The sequence below is a fragment of the Anthonomus grandis genome, chromosome 17 (genome assembly GCF_022605725.1).
Source record: "Anthonomus grandis grandis chromosome 17, icAntGran1.3, whole genome shotgun sequence".
In the NCBI taxonomy this organism is placed as follows: Eukaryota; Metazoa; Arthropoda; class Insecta; order Coleoptera; family Curculionidae; genus Anthonomus; species Anthonomus grandis.
The window spans coordinates 16,304,602-16,326,317 of record NC_065562.1 but is presented as its reverse complement, the minus strand read 5'-3'; the positions used below and the strand labels follow the sequence as shown (position 1 = coordinate 16,326,317).

The window sequence follows — 21,716 nt, the reverse complement described above, 5'->3', positions numbered from 1 at the left end:
CTGTTTGAAAATTCGGAAAGAAGTCAATTTTCGACCCCGTTTTTGAGCCCAAAAATGAGCCACAAAAATGCGAGATCTCAGCTAATATGGGAGCTACGACCTTGCGGATGGCACCTACAACACGAAAACACCGGGTTATAATGAGTTTCGATAAAAACTAAGGGAATTATAGCACTTTGAAAATGCGAAAAATCGATTTTCTTTAAACCCAAAAATAGCTATAGAAACCCCTATCAGCGGATTATTCCCATCACCTACATTACAAAAATACCGGGTTCTAACGGAATTCGAACAGAACAAGTGGAATTATACCTCTTTAAAAATTCGGAAAAAAGCCAATTTTTTACCCCGTTTTTGAGCCCAAAAATGGGCCACAAAAATGCGAGATCTCAGCTAATATGGGGGCTACGACCTTGCGGATGGCCTCGTTGGATTCAGAAGGACGAAACTAAGACAATACCGTTGGAATTTTCCCGATAGCTCCCATAGAAGCCGAGATATAGGCCTTTAAAGTTTGGGTTTTTTCATTTTTCAGGTATACCCCCCCGTATCGAATTTTTCACCAAAAATTGATTTTTTTCGAATTTGAATTAACTATACCAGCGGCTTGTTCCCATCACCTACAACATGAAAACACCGGGTTATAATGAGTTTCGATAAAAACTAAGGGAATAATAGCACTTTGAAAATGCGAAAAATCGATTTTCTTTAAACCCAAAAATTGCTTTAGAAACCCCTATCAGCGGCTTATTCCCATCACCTACATCACGAAAACACCGGGTTCTAACGGAATTCGACCAGAACAAGTGGAATTAAAGCTCTTTGAAAATTCGGAAAAAAGTCAATTTTCGACCCCGTTTTTGAGCCCAAAAATGGGTCACAAAAATGCGAGATCTCAGCTAATATAGGAGCTACGACCTTGCGGATGGCCTCGTTGAATTTAGAAGGACGAAACTAGGACAAAACCGTTGGAATTTTCCCGATAGCTCCCATAGAAGCCGAGATATAGGCCTTCAAAGTTTGGGTTTTTTCATTTTTCAGGTATACCCCCCCGTATCGAATTTTTCACCAAAAATTGATTTTTTTCGAATTTGAATTAACTATACCAGCGGCTTGTTCTCATCACCTACAACACGAAAACACCGGGTTATAATGAGTTTCGATAAAAACTAAGGGAATTATAGCACTTTGAAAATGCGAAAAATCGATTTTTTTTAAACCCAAAAATTGCTTTAGAAACCCCTATCAGCGGCTTATTCCCATCACCTACACCACGAAAACACCGGGTTCTAACGAAATTCGACCAGAACAAGTGGAATTATAGCTCTTTGAAAATTCGGAAAAAAGCCAATTTTTTACCCCGTTTTTGAGCCCAAAAATGGGCCACAAAAATGCGAGATCTCAGCTAATATGGGAGCTAGGACCTTGCGGATGGCCTCGTTGGATTAAGAAGGACGAAACTAAGACAAAACCGTTGGAATTTTCCCGATAGCTCCCATAGAAGCCGAGATATAGGCCTTCAAAGTTTGGGTTTTTTCATTTTTCGGGTATACCCCCCCGTATCGAATTTTTCACCAAAAATTGATTTTTTTCGAATTTGAATTAACTATACCAGCGGCTTGTTCCCATCACCTACAACACGAAAACACCGGGTTATAATGAGTTTCGATAAAAACTAAGGGAATTATAGCACTTTGAAAATGCGAAAAATTGATTTTCTTTAAACCCAAAAATTGCTTTAGAAACCCCTATCAGCGGCTTATTCCCATCACCTACACCACGAAAACACCGGGTTCTAACGAAATTCGACCAGAACAAGTGGAATTATAGCTCTTTGAAAATTCGGAAAAAAGCCAATTTTTTACCCCGTTTTTGAGCCCAAAAATGGGCCACAAAAATGCGAGATCTCAGCTAATATGGAAGCTAGGAGCTTGCGGATGGCCTCGTTGGATTTAGAAGGACTAAACTAAGACAAAACCGTTGGAATTTTCCCGATAGCTCCCATAGAAGCCGAGATATAGGCCTTCAAAGTTTGGGTTTTTTCATTTTTCGGGTATACCCCCCCGTATCGAATTTTTCACCAAAAATTGATTTTTTTCGAATTTGAATTAACTATACCAGCGGCTTGTTCCCATCACCTACAACACGAAAACACCGGGTTATAATGAGTTTCGATAAAAACTAAGGGAATTATAGCACTTTGAAAATGCGAAAAATCGATTTTCTTTAAACCCAAAAATAGCTATAGAAACCCCTATCAGCGGCTCATTCCCATCACCTACATTACCAAAACACCGGGTTCTAACGAAATTCGACCAGAACAAGTGAAATTATAGCTCTTTGAAAATTCGGAAAAAAGTCAATTTTCTACCCCGTTTTTGAGCCCAAAAATGGGTCACAAAAATGCGAGATCTCAGCTAATATAGGAGCTACGACCTTGCGGATGGCCTCGTTGGATTTAGAAAGACGAAACTAAGACAAAACCGTTGGAATTTTCCCGATAGCTTCCATAGAAGCCGAGATATAGGCCTTCAAAGTTTGGGTTTTTTCATTTTTCAGGTATACCCCCCCGTATCGAATTTTTCACCAAAAATTGATTTTTTTCGAATTTGAATTAACTATACCAGCGGCTTGTTCCCATCACCTACAACACGAAAACACCGGGTTATAATGAGTTTCGATAAAAACTAAGGGAATTATAGCACTTTGAAAATGCGAAAAATCGATTTTCTTTAAACCCAAAAATTGCTTTAGAAACCCCTATCAGCGGCTTATTCCCATCACCTACATCACGAAAACACCGGGTTCTAACGGAATTCGACCAGAACAAGTGGAGTTAAAGCTCTTTGAAAATTCGGAAAAAAGTCAATTTTCGACCCCGTTTTTGAGCCCAAAAATGGGCCACAAAAATGCGAGATCTCAGCTAATATGGGAGCTACGACCTTGCGGATGGCCTCGTTGGATTCAGAAGGCCGAAACTAGGACAAAACCGTTGGAATTTTCCCGATAGCTCCCATAGAAGCCGAGATATAGGCCTTCAAAGTTTGGGTTTTTTCATTTTTCAGGTATACCCCCCCGTATCGAATTTTTCACCAAAAATTGATTTTTTTCGAATTTGAATTAACTATACCAGCGGCTTGTTCTCATACGACACGAAACAACCCTACAACACGAAAACACCGGGTTATAATGAGTTTCGATAAAAACTAAGGGAATTATAGCACTTTGAAAATGCGAAAAATCGATATTCTTTAAACCCAAAAATTGCTTTAGAAACCCCTATCAGCGGCTTATTCCCATCACCTACATTACGAAAACACCGGGTTCTAACGGAATTCGACCAGAACAAGTGGAATTATAGCTCTTTGAAAATTCGGAAAAAAGTCAATTTTCGACCCCGTTTTTGAGCCCAAAAATGGGCCACAAAAATGCGAGATCTCAGCTAATATGGGAGCTATGACCTTGCGGATGGCCTCGTTGGATTCAGAAGGACGAAACTAAGACAAAACCGTTGGAATTTTCCCGATAGCTCCCATAGAAGCCGAGATATAGGCCTTCAAAGTTTGGGTTTTTTCATTTTTCAGGTATACCCCCCCGTATCGAATTTTTCACCAAAAATTGATTTTTTTCGAATTTGAATTAACTATACCAGCGGCTTGTTCCCATCACCTACAACACGAAAACACCGGGTTATAATGAGTTTCGATAAAAACTAAGGGAATTATAGCACTTTGAAAATGCGAAAAATCGATTTTCTTTAAACCCAAAAATTGCTTTAGAAACCCCTATCAGCGGCTTATTCCCATCACCTACATTACGAAAACACCGGGTTCTAACGGAATTCGACCAGAACAAGTGGAATTATAGCTCTTTGAAAATTCGGAAAAAAGCCAATTTTTTACCCCGTTTTTGAGCCCAAAAATGGGCCACAAAAATGCGAGATCTCAGCTAATATGGGAGCTACGACCTTGCGGATGGCCTTGTTGGATTCAGAAGGACGAAACTAAGACAATACCGTTGGAATTTTCCCGATAGCTCCCATAGAAGCCGAGATATAGGCCTTCAAAGTTTGGGTTTTTTCATTTTTCGGGTATACCCCCCCGTATCGAATTTTTCACCAAAAATTGATTTTTTTCGACCGAACAAGTGGGATTATAGCTCTTTGAAACTTCGGAAAAAAGTCAATTTTCGACCCCGTTTTTGAGCCCAAAAATGGCCATGGAAGCTACGACCTTGCGGATGGTCTCGTTGGATTTAGAGGAAAGAAGTAAAAGTGGATTTTCTACCAAGAGTGAATCAAGTTTCCCCCTGTGAAGGTGTAATGCCTGGAAATAAGTTTTTCACGTCTAGCGATATAAACTAGGCTGTATCTGGAACGTGAACATTCTGAATGCTTTTGGCAAAATTCACTGAATTTGTTACAGAATATGGCGCTTTGAAGTTTAAAACATTTCTAAGAACGTTATTAAGCCAAGGTGATAACTGGTAAGAAGGGAAGTCAAAGTATAACCATCACCTTTTAGTCCCTGTAAAAAAATTCTCATTAAGAAAATTGACTTCAAATGCTGATTTTATTGTAAAATGAAGTCCTCTTAACACATCGGTCGATTTTAGTAGGAAGATTACATTTTAAATTGTTTTTGAGAAATTTTAATTTGACTTCGGGAAAAGAATCACCACTAAGAACTATTATTAACATCTCTAAAACATCTCTTAAACATCTCTTACTCGACTGGTCAATGATAGCCTTCAAGAATTGCTCGAAATAGTAATCAACCCGAATTTGTTCATATAATACGAGTATTCGGTTACGTACGAGACCGTTTAGTTTCCCGTTGATTTAACGAGTGACAGGTGGCGAAGGAAATCAACGAAATAATCTCCGCTCCACCTGTGACTTTTAATAAGCGCAAAGGGCGCCTATTAAGCATATGTTTTACGGACTATTTGGCTTTTATAATGAAGGAGAATGTAATTTTTATAAGGGTTTTAATTGGGGTGTTATGTCAAGAAAAAAATTACAAAATCACTGTGTTTAATTAGTGGGAAAAAAGTGAAGTGATGGGTCTATTAGTCCCTAAAGGTAGAAGGTCAGTTTTGTTGGATATTTAAAAAACAGTGCGTTAAATCATAATTTTGCAAGAGTAACTTTTTTTTTCAAATTAAATGGACAATCTAACAGTTGACTTCTTATAAAAAAATATTTTATCACCTCGCAGATTTAAGACAAAAAAGGAGCAAGTCCCTCCGTATGTTACGCTACTGGCAATTTTTTTAAAAATTGCCTTCATCAGTAATTGACAATTCACTACAATAACCTGCATGCGAAATTTAATTAAAATGGAGCTAATAGTTTAAAAGTTATGAGGAATAAAAACACTATTTCCAGGCGATTCAGACACTATTAAGAAAATAATGCGATGATATAAAAAAAGGTGAAATAAAATTAAAAAATCTTAAAGCCTGTTGAACTCCAAAAACCTGAAAACATTATAAAAAAAATATTTTTTAGTTTTAACAAGTCAAAACGCTTCTTTCTCTAAGACGATTAATGATAAAGTTTAAACCAATGATTGTTAAAAGTCTAAGAAATGAAGAATGTAAGAAATGCAATTTTTCACTATAGTTCCATTGTCGACCAAATTTTGTCCACAAATTTAGGAAGAAATCATTGCTGAGTTAGAAGATTATCATTATTTATTGGTATCAAATCACTGATGAATATTTTAAATAATAAACTAATAAAACGACCACTGCTAAGAAAAATAATAAGCAATTTCTTACAAGTGTACAGTGTACAGTTTCCTTTCCTTTTTAAATTCCACCCTTTTAAAACGTTAAAAAGCCCCGAGCTATAGACGTTTTTTTTTTTTTTTAATTCTAATTTGACGTATTTAAACCAACAGTTTTTCGCTATACGCGATAAAAGCGAATATTCTAATATGCATCCTCCAAAAGATCCATTTGCCATTATTTCTAATACGTCTGCTACATTGAAAGTCAAAGAGAATTTCCGTAATGTTGTGTTCCGTATTTCGCAATTTAAATATTCATTTTTCCAAACGTATTTGCATACATATGGGGTCCGGACGATATTTCGCTTTTACTTTGAATTTTAAATTTCCATGTAATAATATTCAGAATTAAATCAGTTCATTTTAAAACTCCGAAAGTCGATTCGACAACTACGCAAACTTTCCATGATAAGATTGCGAAGTTTTCTCGTTCGCCCATGTTCTTTATATTCTTTTGTCGGGGTAGTAAATAGAGTTTTTTTTTAGACGGTAATCAGACATAAATAATGTAAAAATAATATTTTATACCATTGGGGAAAAATAACGAATTAAATTCACGTTAATTTTAAAATAATTTAGCAAAAATTTCCGGGCGAGCTACGTCGCCAATTAAATTTTAATTTATAGGTAAATTAATTTCGATGGCACAAGTGCGTGCAATATAAATCATGAAACAGGATATTTTTTTTAATTATCTGGAATTTTGTTTTACATGGAGGAAAATTACAACAAAGTTCTATTGCTCCTTAGGTAAGTAATACACAAGCAAACCTAATAGTAATAATTATCAGTCGGGTCGAGGAACATTAACCCGATACCGTATTGACAAACCTGTTTTGCCGCAGTATCGCACGACAAAATATAAATTGTTGCAAGTTTATCGAAAATAATTACCGTCGTACAACAGGAAGTGCCATTAAAAATTCTGAAAAAAAATAAAAATTTGCTCATATTTTATTTAAAATGCCTTGATAAGCGTGACATACTGCCTATATAAATGAACTTTTGAAAAGGTCACTTAATTAGTTTTAATTGGGGCCCAGTTATCGACTTAAATGCAAAATATTTACGTGTTATTGAGCGTTATATATAATTCCTTATTTAAATGAATTACATATGCATCACTTACCCAAGAATTTCGTGAAGTGGCATCTAGGAAATCTTCAGTTCTTGTCTTGAGCATAGGACTGAAAAAGTAGAAAAATCATTAATTTGACAACTAAAGAATTATGGTTCTCTTATTATAGGTGAAAAGTTCAATTATTTATCACAGCAGTGAATTTAAATGTCATAAATAATATTCCTTTTAACATTTTTCTAATTAATGAATAAAGTTATTTTTTTCTTAACGGCATTTGTTATTATCACAGCAAATTCATTGACCTAAAATCAGTTTTTTTTTTCTACATTAAATGAAGAAATAATTTATTTGATTAGAGATTTTAAAATTTGTCAATGGGTAAAAAAAATATTTATCACAGAAGTGATTTTTCTTCGATTTAAAATATATAAGATAATTTTTTTTCTCTGTTTAATGTAGAAAAAAAAACATGTATGTCATGAACAATTTAAGACTTGTCATGGATAAAATTAAATAAATATTAACAGTGATTGTAAAATTTATCAATATTTTATTTTAAAATTGGGTTTACTAAACATAAGTGAAAAAATATTTATCAGAGTACTGATCTTAAAGGTCTATCGACTTTAAAATAGTAAAATAAACTTCTTGTTATATTTTATTAATATCTGACACAACAATTGTCTTTTTGACATATACTTCTTCTTTTTTTAATCCAAATGGTAAAACTTTTATCACAGCTGGGATTTTGATGGTTTCTCGACCAAAAATCGGTAAAAAATTTTATATTGTTACATTATATCTTAGCATTTTGTTATATTTTTTAATATATTGTTTTCTCACTAGTGATTTTAAGTCACGATTTTTTTTAATATTTAACCTAGAAATCAGTTTTTATTGATGATTGTAATTTTATTTCCTGATGATTTTTTTTTGATGATTTTAAGTAATGGAAAAAAGGTATTGTTCTCATCTTAGCTTATGAAAGGCAAAATATTTATCTAAACAATGATGGTTGAAATTGTCCCGTAATAAATTATATATTAATGCCTTATTTTAGTTGAGGTGTGTAAAAATCGTGTCTATATGAAATAAATATTATTTTCGTCTTTTTGACATGAAAGAGAACAATGATCCGTAATACAAAAATGATAAAATACTTATTACAGCAGATCTTAAAGGACAGTAAAAATATGTTTATTTCTTTATCTAAGCAATAATTAAAAAAAAAACCCTATAAAATAAAAATATTTTTTTATTTTATAGGGGTTAAAGATAAAATAATTTATTTTATTTTATTTATTTCTAGAAAGATTAGTTTTCTCTACTTGGAAGCAGTAAAAAATTAAATTTTCTCTATATAAGCGTATATAAAAGAACAAATTATCTTAACAGTGATAATTTCTTATTTATCTCATTACTTTAGAAATAATTTGAAGAAATCAGGGTTCTTCTCCTATTGACTTAAAACAGATGAATTATTTATCTCAGCGGTAATTTTAGATGCCCTTATTGTTATTTAATTTGTGTGCTTAAATAAATTCTTTAAATAATAATTTTTAATTTATGTGTCTAGTTTGTGCCTTACTGACGTTAAATGAAATATAAAATAGAATATTTATTACAGCAGTAATTTTTTAAGTTCGTCAAGCTAATAAAAAAAAAATTTTATGGTTAATTAAGATAAAATTTATTAAAAAAAAATCATAAGATTATCGAAAAGATAAAATATTTATTATAGCAATAAATTGAATGGTCCATGAAAATATCAGTAAGAAATTAATTTATCATTGATCCCAGTAAAAAAATTATTATTTTTTTATATAATTGTTTATTAAATATTTATCACAGTAGTAATTTTAAAGTTATCGGTCTAAAACTGTTAAAAAATAATTAGTTTTCTTACCTAAGTAATAATTAATTAAAATTATTTGAGCAACATTAAGAAAATATTTTTTTCTCTTATAAACGTGAAAGAGAAAATTATTAATTTATTTTAGCAGTGATTTTAACCATTTATCGACCTTAAATAAATAAAAAATATTTATTTTCTTTATTTAGGAAAAGTGTGTAAGAATCTGAAAAATAATTTTATTTTTCTTTTTAAGAACAAGATAATAAAATATTTATCACTGCAGTGATATATGATATAAAGTACTATCATTTTTCATTTATCATTAGTCGTTCATCTTAGGAGTGTTTGTTCCAATTTATCTCAACACCCTAAAAGTGATTTAAAAAAAAAAACAGATCTCTTTCCTTATTATTCTAAAACAGATGAATTATTTATCTCGGTAGTGATTTTAAATGCCTCTAAAAATTATATATTGTTTTCTTATTTGTGAAAAAAACATTTAATTAGAAGAATGATACGAATGATACTATTATGACTCTAAAAAAATAGTTTGTTCCTTATTGGCGTTGGATAAAATAAAATATTTATCACAGCAGTGATTTCTAGAGGTTCGTCGACCTGGAAACTATTACGACAATAATGGAGAAAAAAATGTTTTTTACCCTAAAGATGTAAAAAAATTAAATACTCTTCACAACAGTGATTTTAAATTTTTTTTTTATCTTATTAGTGTTTTTTTTACTACTTCAAAGTAGTAAAAGAATCATTGTTCTTTCATTGGAATTTAAATTATAAAATATTTATCTAAGCAGAAATTTCAATTGAATCGAAGCCAATAAAAATTATTTATGCTTTTATCTAAGCAATAATTTGAATGGTCATTTAAATTAGAAAATATTTATAGTAATACTGATTTTTAAGAATACCCCTAAAACCGTCAAAAAATTGTTTATTCCCTTACCGTAGCAATGATTAATTCAAATTTATTAAGGAACAGTAAAAAAAAAATTTTCTCTTATAGGCATGGAAGAGAAAATTTATTTATTTAAGCAGTGATTTTTTTTTAAATTCATCCTTCTGAAAAAAAACTGTTTTCTTAAAATATATTTTTTTTATTTTAGTAAATGAGTAAAAATCATCTAGAAAAATATTTTTTTTCTTATTTTGACAAGAAAGAGAATAACAGTACAAATCATGAAAACGATAAAATATAGCGGTGATTTTAAAGGATCATCTTTGTTAAATCATTAAGAATTTATTTATTTCTTTATCTTGACAATGATTTTAGAAAAATGATTTATTTTATTTTATTTGTTTCTAGCCAGATTCATTTGTTTCTATTTCCAGGAAGACATTTTTATTGACAATTTATTGCAGTAACAATTTTAAATCAAAATAGCTAGTAATAGTTTCCTCCTTATTATCGTTAAAAATAAATTGATTATCCTAGCAGTAATTTTTATCGGTTCATACACCTGGAATCTGTTAGGTCATCAATGGAAAAAATATATTTTCGCCGTAAAAATCTGAAAAAAACTATTAATCTCAACAGTGATTTCTTTCTACTTAAAATTAGTAAAAAAATATTATTTTCAATACTCGCATGGAAAAAAATATATTTAATTAGTGGTTTTCGAATTTCTTCTACCTAGTAGAAGTAGTAAAAAATCATTGATCTTTCATTGGTATTTTGATTATAAAATATTTATTACAGCAGTGATTTTTAAGGGACCATCGTAAATAAAAGTTATTCCTCCCTTAAAGTCAAGGAAAATCTAAAGTATTTATCTTAGCAGTGATTCTAAAGGTCTACTGATCCTAAAAGAGTAAATACTTCCTGTGCTATTTCATCAAAAATTCGCCTTTTAAAATTCTGAAATCAAAATTTATCACAGCTACGATTTTGAAGGTTTGTCGAATTAAAACTTGAAAAAAAAATTATTTTTCTCTCATTTGCTTAGATGTCTTATTAGGTAAAAAGTAAAATTATTTATCTCAGCATTGAATTTAAATGTCATAAATAATATTGGTTTTAAAATTTTTCCAGTTAATTAAAAAATGATATTTTTCTTAAAGGCGTTTTTTATTTATTACAGTAGTGATTCTTAGTAGGTTCTTCGGCCTGGAATTTATTACGTCATTAATAAGAAAAAAATTGGTTTTTTTTTCTTAAAGGCGTAAAAAAACATTTATCACAGTAATGATTTTAAAAGTTCATTGACCTAAAATCAGTAATTTTTATTTCTACATTAAAAGAAATAATAATTTATGTTGATCAGAGATTTTAAAATTTATTATTGAGTAAAAAAAATATTTATCACAGTAGTGATTTGAAAAGCTTATCGATCTCAAAACCGGTAAAAGTTTGACCTTCTTTTACCACAGAAGTGATTTTTCTTCGATTTAAAATTTATAAGATAATTTTTTTCCTCTGTTTAATGTAGAAAAAAAACATGTATGTCATGAACGATTTAAGACCTGGCATGGATAAAATTAAATAAATATTAACAGTGATTGTAAAATTTATCATTAATATACTTTAAAATTGGGTTTAATAAACATAAGTGAAAAAATATTTATCACAGTACTGATTTTAAAGGTCTATCGATTTCTTCTTTTTCAATCCAAAAGGTAGAATTTTTATCACAGCTGTGATTTTGATGGTTTCTCGACCTAAATTCGGTAAAAAATTTTATATTCTTACATATATCTTAGCAGTTTTTCATATTTTTTAAATTGTTGTCATAAATTGTTTTTTGTCTCACTAGGGATTTTTTTAATACTTAGAAATCAGTTTTTATTGATTATTTCAATTTTATTTCCAAAGTAATGGAAAAAAGGTATTGTTTTCATCTTAGCTTATGAAAGGCAAAATACTTATCTTAACAATGATGTTTGAAATTGTCCCGTAATAAATTATATTACAAAAATGATAAAATACTTATCAGAACACTGATCTTAAAGGATCATCATTATTAAATCAGTAAAAATATGTTTATTGCCTTATCTTATCAATAATTTAAAAAAAGCGACGAGCTGAAAACTGTAAAAATATTTTTTTATTTTATAGGGGTTAAAGATAAAATAATTTATTTTATTTTATTTATTTCTAGAGAGATTGACTTTTTCTACTTGGAAGCAGTTAAAAAATTAAATTTTCTCTATATTAGCGTATAAAAGAATAAAATGATCTCAACAGTGATAACTTCTTATTTTTCTTATTACCGTAGAAGTAATTTAAAGAAATCAGGGTTCTTCTCCTATCGACTTAAAACAGATTGTGTCTAGTTTGTGCCTTACTGACGTTAAATGAAATATAAAATAAAATATTTATCACAGCAGTATTTTTTTAAGTTCGTCAAGCTAATGAAAAAAATATTTTTTTATGGTTAATTAACATAAAATTTACTAATGGTCCATGTAAATATCAGTACAAAATTAATTTATCATTGATCTCAGTAAAAAAATTATTATTATTTTATATAATTGTTTATTAAATATTTATCACAGTAGTAATTTTAAGTTATCGGTCTAAAACTGTTAAAAAATAATTAATTTTCTTACCTAAGTAATAATTAATTAAAATTATTTGAGCAACATTAAGAAAATATATTTTTCTCTTATAAACGTGGAAGAGAAAATTATTAATTTATTTTAGCAGTGATTTTAACCATTTATCGACCTTAAATTAATAAAAAACAATTTATTTTCTTTATTTAGGCAAAGTATGTAAAAATCTGAAAAATAATTTTATTTCTCTTTTTAAGAACAAGATAATAAAATATTTATCACTGCAGTGATATATGATATATATAAGTATTATCATTTTAAAAAAATTAGTCGTTTATCTCAGGAGTGTTTGTTCCAATTTATCTCAACACCCTAGAAGTGCTTTAAAACAAAACAAATTTCTTTTCTTATTAATCTAAAACAGATAAATTATTTATTTCGATTGCGATTTTAAATGCCTCTAACAATTATATACAGGGTGTCCCAAAATTAGTGGACGAAACGCGAACCCTGTATTCTTTGGTCAAAAATGACCTCACTTTTTCCTATAAACATATATCGGCAAACGCCCCCCAAGGGAGCTACGCCCCTTTTAAATGGGGCACCTGAAGATGGTTTTTTCCACTTATTTTCGAAACGGGTAAATATAAAAATTTTAAATTTTGGTATTCTCCCAATTTTGATCTGCTGAATTTAGTTGCCATTTCATAATTTTCATTATTTAGTCAGGTGCGTATCATTTAGGGGGTGAGCCTTAAAAAAATAAAAAAATAAATTGTTTGCAAAGTTTTTGTTTTTTTTTTCTTAGAATTTTAAAAATTTAACGCTTTTTACGTAAAAAAGTACCTTTTGGTCAATAACGGTAGGAATTACCATTTTCGAGAAAAACGCATTTAAAAATAATGCTGCATAGTATTATTAATAACAATTTTTATTAAAACTCAATAGCACGCTTCAAAAGTAAATTGACAAATAAAATTGCAAACAGATAAAAATACTAATTTATTTGAGGCAAATGTTTAAACAAGTTTCCGTTTTCCTGAATGCATAACCTGGATCTTTTTTGAAAGTTTTTGGTCGATCTAAGAATTTCAAATCGGTTTTCTCTTATTTGGCCTGCAGCTGCGAGAATTCGCCTCTGAAGCTCTTCTGGAGTATCAATTTCGGTGGCATAAATAATATTGCACATATTACCCCAAAGATAATAATCCAGAGGGGTCGGGCGATCGTGCAGGCCAGTTTATTGGACCACCTCGGCCTATCCATCTGCCTGTAAAATTATTGTCCAGCCAGTTTCTCACCTATCGGCTGTAGTGAGCTGGTGCCCCATCGTGCTGAGAAATCATTTCCAGCCGAGTTTCTATGGGAACATCGTCCAGTAAATCTCTGAGATTGTTTTGAAGAAAATTTAAATAATGACGACCAGTTAACCTGTGTGGCAAAATAATTGGGCCTATCAATTTATCTCCTATCCAACCCGCCCATATGTTAAAGGAAAATCTATGCTGAAAGTTACTTTCGGATTCTCGATGCTCCAAAAATGAGTATTACGGCTGTTAAAGCTCTTACTCCTAGAAAATGTTGCCTCATCTGACCACAAAATTTTTTTGACGAGGATTTGGGTGATTTAAAATCCAATGACAAAAGTCTACTCGAGCTGGAAAATCTTCTTCTTCTAACTCCTGAACCCTTTTATAATGGAAAGGATGATATCCTAACATCTTAGTCATTCTTCCAATCTGAAATTATTTTTAAATATTTTAAATTGCATAGGAAATAAGCCTAAACCTTAGTAAGCCACTAAACATTCCAGTTAGTCGTCAAAAGGATTTGTTTTGGGGTGTTTGATGTTTGTGATAAGACTTATCCAAGTAAATAAAGTAAATAATAATAATAATAGTAATTAGAGTATTTTGAAATAAATTTAATGCGATCCGACGATAATAATTAATAACAACACTGTTTATACCAATCTCAATTTTCAGTTATAAGTACTTTAAATTTAATTTTTTGGATAACAAATTAGGTACTTAATTATTTATTTATCATATTTAATTTTACTTACATTTGACTCTGGGATATTGGTAATATCTTCTAAGGTTCTCAATGATATTTGAGGGTTTTCTTCAATTAAATTCAGTACTTCCCCAAAACCATCATTTGCAATTGGTCTTCCTTGCCCTCGAGCACGTTCGAAGGATCCATATTCAAGTAAATTTTTATGAATTCTTCAGGAAACCTCCGCCGATACTCGTGCAGCGGCATGTGCGTTTTCATTGTAAAACCCATACATAAAATGAATATCTACTTTTTCACTGGTCGAAAAGCCTTCCATAGTTAAAAAGATATTAACAATTTGAATGCAAATGACAACTAATCAATTACGACAAATGTTAATGTCATTATGCAGTGTGTCAATTTTTTCCAAAGCCTGCTACTAAGTTTCAATAAAAATTGGTAGTGAAAATAATACTATGCAGCGTTATTTTTAAATGCGTTTTTCTCGAAAATGGTAACTCGTAGAGTTATTGACCAAGAGATACTTTTTTACGTAAAAAAGCACCTAAACAAAAACTTTGCACATAATTTTTTTTAGGTATTTTTTTAGGCTCACACCCTAAATGATACGCACCTGACTAAATAATGAAAATTATGAAATGACAACTAAATTCAGCATATCAAAATTGGGAGAATACCAAAATTTTTATATTTACCCGTTTCGAAAATAAGTGGAAAAAACCATCTTTAAGTGCCCCCTTTAAAAGGGGCGTAGCTCCCTTGGGGGGCGTTTGCCGATATATGTTTATAAGAAAAAGTGAGGTTACTTTTGACCAAAGAATATAAGGTTCGCGTTTTGTCCACTAATCTTGGGACACCCTGTATTGTTTTCTTATTTATGAAAAAAAAATATTTAATTACAAGAATCATACTAAAATTATGGCTCTAAAAAACTAGTTTTTTCCTTATTGGCGTTGAACAAAATAAAATATTTATCACAGCAGTGATTTTTAGAGGTTCGTCGATCTGGAAAATATTACGTCATTAATGGAGAAAAAAAAAAACGTTTTTTACTCTAAAGATGTAAAAAAATTAAGTACTCATTACAGCAGTGATTTTAGAATTTCCTTTATCTTATTAGTGTTTTTTTACTGCTTGAAAGTAGTAAAAGAATTATTGTTCTTCAAGAAAAAGAATCATAGGAATTTAAATTATGAAACATTTATCTAAGCAGAAATTTTAATCGCATCAAAACCACTAAATAATTATTTATTCTTTTATCTCAGCAATGATTTATTTTTTTTTTTAATTTATGTGCAAAATTAGGTCGATATGATAATGGAAAATTTCATTATTTTTTTAACGGTGAAGAAAAGATCAAAGATCTATCTTAGCAATGATTTGAATTGTCATTGGCATTTAAATTAGAAACTATTTATAGTAACGGTAATTTTTATCAAATTCATCCTCCTAAAAAAAACTGTTTTTTTAAAGTCACTAAAAATCTAAGATACAGTGATTTTAACAGTTTATCGACTTTAAATCAATAAGATTTTTTTTTTTAATTTAGTGAGTAAATATCGCTTATCTGAAAAAAATTCTCTCGTTTTGACAAGACAGAGTACAAATCATAAAAATGATAAAATATTTATTATAGCAGTGGTTTTAAAGGATCATCTTTGTTAAATCATTAAGAATTTATTTATTTCCTTATCTTGGCAATGATTTTAGAAAAAATCATTTATTTTATTTTATTTATTTCTAGCCAGATTCATTTGTTTCTACTTCCAGGAAGATATTTTTATTGCAGTAACAATTTTAAATCAAGCTAGCTAGTAATACTTTCTCCCTTATTATCGTTAAACAAAATAAACTGATTATCCTAGCAGTTATTTTTATCGGTTCATAGAACTGGAATCTGTTGTAATAGATCATCTGTTATTATAGGTCATTAATGGACAAAATATATTTTCTCCTTAAAAACGTGAAAAAAACTATTAATCTCAACAGTGATTTCTTTCTACTTAAAATTAGTAAAAAAAATTTATTTTCAATACTCGCATGGAAAAAAATATATTTAATTAATGGTTTTCGAATTTCTTCTTCCTAGCAGAAGTAGTAAAAAATCATTGATCTTTCATTGGTATTTTGATAATAAAATATTTATTACAGCAGTGATTTTTAAGGGACCATCGTAAATAAAAGTTATTCTTCCCTTGAAGTCATGGTAAATCTAGTGCTACCTGTCCTATTTTATCAAAAATTAGGCTTTTAAAATTCTAAAACCAAAATTTATCACAGTTAAGATTTTGAAGGTTTGTCGAATTAAAACTTATACTATTTTGTTATTAAATCTGCTTAAAAACATATTAGTATAAATATTCAGCATTTATAAAAGAAACGAGTTTTTTCACATTTATGTAAAAATATTTAAAAAAAATGGCTTTTATTTATTTGAAACGAAATGCGCGAACATCATTTAATTTAATCCACAATTTAATTACACTAGTATAAACTTGTGACAATAATAATAAATTATGTCCACAATCTCCGATGGCCTGCCCCTTTTTTAATGAACTAGCAAAATGCACGAGAGCGCGAAACAGCCGAACTTTCAACCGAAAAACGGTTTTTGGGTAAATAAAATTTGAATTTTCCCAACAGTTTTAACTGGCTGGCCCTCCGTTCCTCCCTATCGTTTTACCTACCCAATAAAACATATTATTTACATTGAAATTTTATTGGGGCACTATAAAATTAAACAGCTACGGCCTACAACAACAGCCGGGATCAAATAATAAATTATTACCTTTAATTTAGTTTCGGAAAACGAAACGCGTTTACGCGATTTCAAAATCAAACTGGCCGCATGAAAATTTGATAAAATAATTGCGATATGGCCTCGATACTCGGGGACCAGATTTCCAATAAAATCTGTCTCGTTTTAAGCATAATTCAATCGGGCAAAACCCTTTATTTTCGATGGGGTGGGTTTTTATGTTTGGCCCTCGTAAAATGGGTAAAAAACCTTGATTTCTTGTACTACATGAATGTCATTTATTCGTTAAATTACGCGTCTGGTGAAATTATTTATTTTAATGCCAGTTTTATTTGTTAAATTTGAACCTTATTCTCTCTATTATTTTTTTATGGCACACATATAACAAGGAATAGCTCTTTTTTTACAAAATTCCTTGCAAGCCTTTTCAGTCGTTAATATACTCACATTAATACCTCCTAATTTCCCAATTTTACGTCGCATATTCTCGAGAGATTTTCAATCTTAATAGTGAAACCAAAAACCAGTTTAAATACGAAATAAAACCGATACAAGCAATCTCAATTCAAAAGTCGTGAAATAAAAAGGCCGTAAAAGTAATTGCCGGCCCAAAGGCAATTCAAATAGCCTTAACGCTATCGAAAAATGCGAATTAAAAACCCATAAATGGATTATTAGATTTTAAGTGCGTTCGAGTAACTGTTCATTCTCTCGGATCTAAATTAAGCATTTTTCTAATCATAATCCGACTACTTGCTACTCGGGATGTGCGGCATTAAAAAGTCGTTATTCCCTTTCTCCTTCCTTTTTATAAGTCGCTCTCTTTTTGGTATCGTTTCAATTCGCCTTAAATAAACCGTAAGAGAAATTACTGAGAGAAGAAACACTAAAACAAGTTTGCAATTTAAATTATGCAAAGGGAATTTGATTGGCAATTTAAAAAATACATGTGCATAGTTCACATCATCGGATGCACAAACACGGGGCTACGCGCGGCGCGCAAAGTTGATTTTCATTAAAATGCAAATTCGCAATCCAGTTCCGTTCCTGTTTGTTCATAATTAGGTACAAGTCTTTTTCCCAGTTAATTTTCAAAGTTATTTAAATCATGTCTCTGGGTACTAAATAGACTTTTATTCGCTTACATTTTAAAGGCATTTTTTACAATTTACTCCTTAAAAATTAAGTAAAAATTCATGAGATTTCCTTGAAAGAAGTACCTGAGACATCAAGCTTGTCAATGCACTAAATCGTAATAGAAAAGTTATCTTTCTGGGTTATTTGTACACTCTTGGAAGCTAAAGTTTTACATAAATTAGTATCTAGAACCGAAAATATGAGGCGGGAATTGCACGTGCGAGAACCGGGTGCCACCCATAAGGAAGATTATAGTTCTTGTACCGCTGCTGCCCTGGCAGGTGGAATCACCATGATCCTGGCCATGCCCAACACCGATCCGGCCATAGTGTACGAGGAGGCTTTTCTTTTGGTTAAAAAAGTGGCCAAGGAGGGCGCTAGATGCGATTACGCCTTGTTTGTAGGTAAGGTCTCTCTCACTCTCTCTGTTTTCTTTGATCTAAAGCCGTAATAGTCCGAGGGCATGTGATGGATTTTTTTAATGCAATTTATTAATCAAATGTTGGTAGTTTTTATTGAGCATGGTCGAATGTGTAAAACCGTTGATTATAAATTGATTTTTTTTTTTAATTTCAACGAAAATTGGATAAATACAGTCAACTGACATGCAGAAATCAACAAATAGACCCCGAACTAAATGCCGTACATTTACTAATAACAGAAAGTGAAAAAAATGTACGACAGTTCTTATTCCACGAATTAATGAAAAAAATAGACTAGAGTTAGGTAATAAAAAATTGTCAAATCCCAGGCATTCGAGTCCATTTTATTATTCCAGGCAGTTGAGTTATTTTTTCAGAATTTTCGGAAAAGTTTAGGCAGTTGACTCTACAATTTTCATGTTTTTATTATTATTCCAGGCAGTACGGTTATGGATACGTTTTATCTGAATTTAATAAAAAAATGGATTAAAATGTCTGATTTATCAACATTCTGATAAAAATGTATCCTTATCTTAACTGTGTTGAATAATGAAATTAATTCCATGATTTAACTGCCTGGAATTTAAGATTGACCAATTAGACTTGAGAAATTCACGATTTAATTCTCAACGACTATAAATTTAATCTAAATTATTCCGACTTGGAGGTGAAACTCTCCCTAACTCTGGAAGTTTTTGAGGTCAAAGGATCATTCTTACATTAAATTATTGGAAAAGAATTACTTGAATTTCTCATTTTTCTGGATAATGTATTCATTCGTCTTTTCCAGGCATTTGTTTTTTTTTTGTTCAGAAGGGGGTTTTGATAATTGTGAAAATTTTCCCAGTTTTTTGGACACCCAGTACAAAAGCCTTTATAATTCCCTCAAAAATGAAGAGAATTTATTCAAAATTACTTGTATTTGTTTGGAAAACTTCATTTTTTATTAAGAAAGATATTTTAAGTCAATACTCTTAATAAGGATTCTTTTACAGGCTGTCAAAGATGATGGTGAAAATTTTCCCAGTTTTTGGAACATTAAGTACAAAAACCTTTTTTCCTCAAAAATGGTCCGAATTTGCTCGAAGTTGCGTTAATTCGCTTGGAAAACTTCAATTTTTATTTTTTTAAAAATTTCAAGTCAATATTTTTAATAAAGATTTTTTTACAGGCTGTCAAAGATGATAATGAATATTTCCCCAGTTTTTTTGGACATCCAGTACAAAAACCTTCATAATTCCCTTAAAAATGGTCTGAATTTGCTCAAAGTCGTGTCAATTCGTTTGGAAAACTTCCAATTTTTATTTTTTTAAATAATTCAAATCAATATTTTTAATAAAGATTTTTTTATAGGCTCTCAAAGATAATTGTGAAAATTTTCCCAGTTTTTTGGACACCCAGTACAAAAACCTTCATAATTCTCTCAAAAATGGTCCGAATTTGCTAAAAGTTGCGTTGATTCGCTTGGAAAACTTCAATTTTTATTTTTTTAAATATTTCAAGTCGATATTTTTAATTAAGATTTTTTTACAGGTTGTCAAAAATGATAGTGAATATTTCCCCAATATTTTGGACATCCAGTACAAAAACCTTCATAATTCCCTCAAAAATGGTCCGAATTTGCTCAAGGTTGCGTTAATTCGCTTGGAAAACTTCAATTTTTATTTTTTTAAATATTTTAAATCAATATTGTCAATGAGGATTTTTTTACAGGCTGTCAAAGATGATAGTGAAAATTTTCCTAATTTTCTGGACACCTAGTACGAAAACCTTCATAATTTCCTCAAAAATGGCCCGAATTTGTTCAAAGTTGCGTCAGCTCGTTTGGAAAAACTCCAGTTTTTAGAGAAAAAAATATTCCAAATCAATATTCTTAATAAGGAATTTTTTACAGACTGTCAAAGATGATGATGAAAATTTTCCTAAATTTTGAGACACCCAGTACAAAGAATTTTGACCAATCAGAGTTAACTGTAAAAACGAGAGGTGACAGACGAGAATTGATGGATGACAGTTTCCAGTGCTTTTTTCAATTTTTTCATACAGTTAAAAAGGAGTAAACGTCCAACTGCCTGGACGAATCAAATCACTTCACTAATTATTTGGAAAGTACAAGGAACATTTCCAGGGAATTTAGATAACCAAAAAGTCTGGAAAGGTAGCACAGAAACAAAATTTGAAAATAATTTCAGTGGAAAGTCGATGGTGTTCACAAACAAATAAGACCTACAGAGTCTGCATTGACCAGCAAATAAACAAGGGTCAAATATGAAGATATTTATTTTTTTCATATAAATGTAATTTTAAATCTTAGCAACAAGGAGAAAACAGATTAATGCCTAGACAAATATGCTTGTTTTTGAGTTAGTTTGTTGTTCTTTCCAGGCAGTTGAAGTCATGTAAAATTTTCTCCAGGTTACCCATATCTTCTAGGAAATTGTTCTTTTGAGGGAAATTTCGTTACAAAAATAAAAAGTCTTTGAATCATTATTCATTTATTATATAGATTCAATTGAAGTTGAAATAGATTTAATCGAAATTAAATTTATGTATAGGTTTAAGGACCTTCAGCTATTAAATGTTTTTCTGGGAGATTTACTGGAAACTCAACTGTTATTCACAGTATACATTTCCTAAATCTGGCTGCCGAAAAACTTACGTTTTTGTATTATTTGTAATATTTTGGAAGCTAATGTTTTGCACAAATCACTATCTGGAACTATAAATAAGGAGCCGGAAACAGTTAAAGGAACCTTTCCAGAAACTTTAGATAACCGAAAACTCTGGAAAGGTAGGACAAAAGCAAAAATTTGTAATGATTTAAGTGGAAAGTTGCTGGTGTTCACATCCAGATAAGACCTACGCAGTCTAGATCGGCCAGCAAAGAAACAATGTTCAAATATGAAGAATTCGATCTCAAATAATACAGATATAATCTTAAATTTTAGCAAGAAGAAGAAAAGGGGTGAAGCCTGGATATAAGTGCTTGTTAATGGAGTGAATTAGTCATTTTGTCATTACTCAACTTCTCCTAAGTTGTCAAAGGCATTTATAAACTACGAAAAGGCCTAGAAATGCAGAAACTACCATTAAATGAAGAAAAATTATATACCAATAATGTGTGCACAAGGCTTAATAA

General features: G+C 30.5%; 1 protein-coding gene and 1 long non-coding RNA gene across 2 annotated transcripts in view; one reads left to right on the top strand and one right to left on the bottom strand.

The window, feature by feature from the left end:
• The window catches only part of LOC126746456 (uncharacterized), a 107,295-nt gene that overhangs the window by 77,276 nt on the left and 8,303 nt on the right, over positions 1–21,716 (bottom strand). The window contains exon 2 of the long non-coding RNA XR_007663899.1: positions 6,925–6,982. This is a non-coding gene — a long non-coding RNA (uncharacterized LOC126746456). The remainder of the gene's footprint in view (positions 1–6,924; positions 6,983–21,716) is intronic.
• The window catches only part of LOC126746454 (CAD protein-like), a 97,186-nt gene continuing 93,456 nt past the window's right edge, over positions 17,987–21,716 (top strand). The window contains exons 1-2 of the mRNA XM_050454716.1: positions 17,987–18,083; positions 18,338–18,559. Coding sequence (XP_050310673.1) covers positions 18,355–18,559 — 205 coding nt within the window. The 5' untranslated portion in view covers positions 17,987–18,083; positions 18,338–18,354. The remainder of the gene's footprint in view (positions 18,084–18,337; positions 18,560–21,716) is intronic.